This window comes from Orycteropus afer, unplaced genomic scaffold (genome assembly GCF_000298275.1).
Source record: "Orycteropus afer afer isolate SDZICR_OR568_19922 unplaced genomic scaffold, OryAfe1.0 scaffold00019, whole genome shotgun sequence".
Classification (NCBI taxonomy): Eukaryota; Metazoa; Chordata; class Mammalia; order Tubulidentata; family Orycteropodidae; genus Orycteropus; species Orycteropus afer.
The window spans coordinates 2264031-2269723 of NW_006921606.1; the positions used below are offsets into that span (position 1 = coordinate 2264031).

The following is a 5693-nucleotide window of genomic DNA, read 5'->3' on the forward strand; positions in this document are numbered from 1 at the left end:
GATTCTCTTCTGTGTCTGTATTAATTGGTTTCCCTTTTCTTTGTTGAAGAGGGTCTGTGCAATCCTTCTGCCTAGTCCGCCATCTTGCCCCGCCTCCTGATGTATAGTTATTTTTCTAATGCACATTTAAACAACCGAATAATTATTAAAAGCAATGTTTATTTGTGTGCAGCTTGCATTCTTAGCCCTGAGTAGCTCTGTTATTTTGAAACTAGCCTTCAGTTTCCTTATCTGTACAATAAGAATGTTGAGATAGTAGTATAAGGTACTTTCTAACTATAAAACTTGAGTCAGCAAGCCCTTGTATTGTCAAAGTAACTCAAAGAACAGTTGTATCTGTATATGATCCAGGCAACAGGGCTCCCACCCTGAGCTTAATGCAGATCCCTGTACCTTGAAATCAACCCCCAGTCAGGTCTCATAGCCTAGATATTTAGACTCCCTGGAGCTGATAGAAAGATGTGGCAGGTAATTATAGTCCTTTGCCACTGGCTTTGTTTGTCTGGCTTCTTACCAGAGATACTTGAAAAAAATGTACATTCAGCCATGATGTTAGGGAAAACATTTTTATTTTCCTTTCCTGAAGCCCAGGTTCAACTATTTTGACACCAAGCCTACTACCTGTACCTATAAATTATAAGTCAAATATTGTCACAGTAAGTTCCAAGGAACATTCCTTTTCATAAGGAGGCCATTGATGAGGCCTAATAAGCCTTTGTGTTGCAGGAATGTTTGTGATAGTGCTGTAACAAGAGCTGACCTACATTTCAATTTTGGCCTAATTTAATAGGAAAATAGATTGTATCTATTTCTTGACCTTGCTGCTTAAATTAAACTTTGAAACTCTCCTGCCGTGGCCAAATTAAACATGGGATCAAGCCAGTTCACATGCACTCATAGTCTATGTACTGTGCAATGCTTCTTTCCCTGAACATCTTAGGAATTCAGCAGGTAAAGAAAATGGCAGAAAAGATGGGCATGACTTGTTTTGTTGTGTGTATCACACAGAGCAGCCTCATGGACCAAGAGGGCTCAGGTGTTGTTCCTCTCTTTCAGTTTGAGCCAGGGAACACAGGTGGCAACACATCCTTCTACTGTAAAGAAACCTGCCCTGATCTTGAAAAAGACAGTGCTAGGCCCTCTCAGAGGAGCTCTGTAGTGTAGTGCCTAAGGCATTTGACTGCTAACTGGAAGGCTGGTCGTTCAAACCCACCAGCCACTCCTTGGAAGGAAGGTTTGGGTACTCTACTTCTGTAGTGATACTGCCTCAGAAACCCAAGGAGGGGTCGCTATGAGTCGGGTCTGACTCGATGGCAAACAACAACAACAACAGGCCCTCTCAGGGGTGATGGTGGTTTAGTCATAGAATTCTCACCTTTCATGCAGGAGATATGGATTCAATTTAATTCCCAGCAAATGTACATCAAGAGCTTCCAGACTAAGATGAACTAGGAAGACAGGCCTAGCGATTTACTTCCCAAAACACTGTGGATCACAATGTTGCAGCCAATCATGAGCATGGAGCAGGAGCAAGCTGCCTTTCATTCCATTGTGCATGGGGTCAGCATGAGTCCAAGGTTAACTCAACAGCAGCCAATAACATCACCTCTCAACACTTCTTCTCCTACTCTATACCACCATCAAACACATTTCTTTGCCCTCAGTCCTACAGAGAAGGAGTTTAACTCAGAGAAAGAATACAGCATCCTGAACAAGCAGCCCTCAGAATGCTGGTCCTGCAAAGGGGGCCACTGTTGGTAGAGCACTCAGAGTAATTGCAGCCCTAGGCGTGACCCTGTTAATATGACCTTGTACCCACTGGTTCCTGGAGAAGGTGCCCTATGTAGGTGCAAAGCAGAGAACAAGAGCCTAGCCTTGCCCATCCCAAGAGGAAATTGTAGTTCTGAAGTCTCTGTCTTTCCAGTTAGCCATCTGTATGGCTTTGGCTTGGTGGATGCAGAAGCTCTTGTGGTGGAAGCAAAGAAGTGGAAAGCTGTTCCCTCCCAACACAAGTGTGTCGCTGCCATGGACAAGAGGCCCAGGTAAGACTGCTTCTATACCCAGAGAGCTTGTAAACACACTTATTTGGACCTAACTTCTGGAAGGTATGAGGGGAGGTGTTATACACAGATTCCTGTATACATGCATGGACCATTTATATGCATACATGACATGTGTATACATGTCTGTGTGTTCTTTCAGGGATTATGCAGCTGGGGAAGGAATAGCTTCTTACTCTAGGGCCATCTTGAAGCCTCTTCCTCATTTGCTGTAGCTTGCTCTATAATAGGGAGGTTGGTTCCCCAGCCTCATCCCTCAGCCTCATAGTTGAATTCTCATCCATAGTCTTGAGCATAGCCAGCCAACCAGAGGTCTGCCTGCCCAATGAGAGTGATAAGGAGCAACCATCAGGGTCTTCTCTGCCATCACCCACAGAGGGTGCAGCTCTGCCTGCAGTAATACACACAGTGTGAATCCAGGGCCTGTCATGGAGCAGTAGTGGCTGCCATGCTCTGCTGCAGGGGTTGATCCAAAGTGTGGGGCTGCTCTGTGTCACTTTCATCTGCCCTCATACTCCTTCTTCTTTATCTTTTTATTATTGCAAATATATATATAACACAGCATCTGCCAATTCAGTGTTCCTCATACAGCCTTCTTAAACTTTAAGCATCTGGAATTTATTTTAATAGACTTTATTTTTTAGTGCAGTTTTAGGTTCATAGAAAAATCATGCAGGTAATACAGACTTCTCATATACCCCCTTCCGCATATAATTTCCCCTATCATTAACATCTTGCATTCCTGTGGTACCTTTGTTATAATTGATGAACCAATATTGATACATTTTATGTCTTAATTAAAGTCCTTAGTTTACATCAGGGTTCACTCTTTGTGTTGCACAATCTATGGGTTTTGACGGATGCATAATGTCATGTGTCTACCATTACAGTATCACACAAAATATTACCACTAACCCAAAAATGTACTGTGCTCCTCCTGTCTCTCCCTTTCCTGTCCCACATCTGGGGTTTTGAGCAAGCTTCATTAGTGTGCATTAGGGCACTGACCTCATCTTTCCTCTGTGGTTAGGATACCCCCGCACCCCAGCCTGGCCCTGGGTAGTGCGTTTTTCTAAACTAGTTACATTCGTTCATTGAAATCTTTATTTCAAAAACTGCTGTCAAGTCAATCAGATAACTAGAACCCTACTCCATTAGGAGAGGAAATGAGATTGTTCTGCTCTCCTGACCCTGCCTTTGCACCTGTGCTATGTAAGGAGAATGGTCTTCCTTGAGCCTGTAATCTGTGATGAAGAAGAGAATGCATTTCTGGTTGTGACTCTTGGAAAATTAGTGGTTTGGGGGTTTGTTTGTTTGTTTTTTTTTTAATGAGATGGTTAAAAATGAGATTTTGCTTCATTAATAAGTGAAAATGACTGTTGTTGTGGCCACCTCTTCCTTGAATAATAAGTCCACCTCTTATAACAGGCTCTTTTGTCATAAAACTTTGAAAAAAGTGTCTCTAGCAGATTTCTTGCATATATAAACAAACCCACTGCCATCAAGTCCCTTCCAACTCATAGAGACCCTATAGGACATAGGCCCCACAGAGTTTCCAAGGTTGTAAATCTTTTTAGAAGCAGACTACCTCATCTTTCAAACTGGTGACCCTCTGGTTAGCAGCTGAATGCTTTAACCACTATACCACCAGAGCTCCCTTTGCATACAATAGGAATTCAGAAATTGGCTGAATTGCTGGATGGAGAACCACAAGAGTATCTCATGAAAAATTACATTTCCATCCTTCAGTTGATCACAAGTAGTGACCACTGGGCAATGTTTCTGAGGCCCAGTGGGTAGGCCAGCCACCCAATGAATATCAGTCATGATGTTTTAGTGCAGGATTTTCTCTCATGAGCCTTAACTACCAGATTCTAAAGAAAGGGATGCTTCTATGATATCAGGAGGCCTTTTGCTTTCCTCTGCTTTGCTTGTTGGGAAATGCCCAGGACATAGATAATGAGACACCATGTGAAGGGAAGCTGCCACATTTTTGGATTCCATCCAGGCATTTACACCCTATGCCTGCTCTGTTGCCATGTTAGGCGGCTCTTCCCTTTACCACTTTCCCATCAGGGGTTCCTGAATGAAGCATTCTTTCCCTGCCAGAAATAGTTTTAAGATGGCAGAGTGGTGCCTCCATGGTGAAGGGTTGTTTTTATTTTTATTTTATTTTATTTGTTAAGTGAAAGCACACAGAGTCTAGACAGCATGGTCAAGGGAGCTGGTTGTCATACATAGTGTGACATTGTTCCTGTCCTTTGAGGAAAGGAAGCACTCTACACATTCCAAGAGAGGAGAAGAATCAGACTCCTATTGGGAGGCTTTACATTTAGCAGTTTCAGACTTTTCTGGAGTATTTAGCCAACCAACTGTCTCAAACCTCTTGCTGAACTCTACAATTGCTCTCAAAGAGGTAGGGCATCCAAAGGGACAGGAGCACTGGGAAGAAGGCAGGCAGGTGCAGCACTGACACCTGGGCTCTGTCTCCTAAAGTGGTGCTCCAGCCACTCTGCTACAGTGCCCTGCCTGCCTGGCACACTCATTCAAACCAGGGCCACTGAGCCCACTGCTGTAACAGGTTTATGGGATAGCAAGTCAGCTGCAAGACAGGAAAAAGGAGCCAGGGATGCCATGAAAACTAACTAGGTTTATTATACTCACAGTTCCCAGAGACAAAGAGGCACAGGACTGCATCTAGGGACAAGGTAACAACAAGCTGGGATTGTAGGAAGGGCTTATGTATGGGAAGCAGGATGAAGTTAGCCAGGTTTTGCTGGTTTTCAGAGGATTGGACCCTTTGAATAATTCTACAGGGCCAGGGGGCATAGAGGCTGTCCCTAGTAGTTGGTACCTGGCCTCAGGTGATCAGGATGGGTGTATATCGTCCCAGGAGTGTGAAAACTCAGTAACAAGAGTGGCTAGAGTGTGGATTTAATCAACTGCTCATCCCAAACCTGGCCTTGACTGTTTCCATAGAGGAGAACAGAAAGAGAGAGAATGAGCCTTGTTACATGGCTGTCCCATATGTGCCTATATGAATCGGCTGTGATATGTTTATCTGCCTCTCGAACAGAAGGGAAATGGTGTGCCTGCCGAGAAGTTCAGAGAACTTTGTGGAACCTGTCTCACACTGTTCCAGAATTAGAAGGACTGGGGTGCTGAGGTGTTTTCCCCATGGGTCATGGGCAGGAGCAAGAATGAAGAGCAAGGACATCTCTCTCTTTTCCAATCCCTTAGCTCAGCACTACCTTCTCTTCTGGGAAGTGGTCATGATTCAGGGAGATGGGGCCTCACTGTAACAACATGAAGAGTCACATGGGTCATCTTTTGTGCAAATCTCTTGAGACTGAACTGTGCTCAGAATCTAGCACTGCATGGATCCACTGTGCCAGAGTGACTCCACAGTTTTAACTTCCGTTCTTCCGCCAAGAGTTGCTGTAACAAAAGATACCACAAGTGAGTAGCTTTAAGGAACAGTGCAGTGAATTGCTTGATGTGGCCCTTCTAGCCATTATCCTCCATTCTGTGATGTTTTGTAAATTCCATTATCCATGCCTGTTTGGGGTGCTGTGGTAGTTAAGGTCAGGTATCAACTTGGCTGGGCAGCTGATAGTAGTCATTCCCTATAAT

At 44.1% G+C, this 5693-nt stretch overlaps 1 protein-coding gene across 1 annotated transcript in view; it reads left to right on the forward strand.

Annotated features, from left to right (window-relative positions):
* PCSK6 (proprotein convertase subtilisin/kexin type 6) overlaps positions 1–5693 on the forward strand; it is a 404303-nt gene that overhangs the window by 277648 nt on the left and 120962 nt on the right. Inside the window, exon 11 of the mRNA XM_007959931.2 lies at positions 1925–2042. Coding sequence (XP_007958122.1) covers positions 1925–2042 — 118 coding nt within the window. The remainder of the gene's footprint in view (positions 1–1924; positions 2043–5693) is intronic.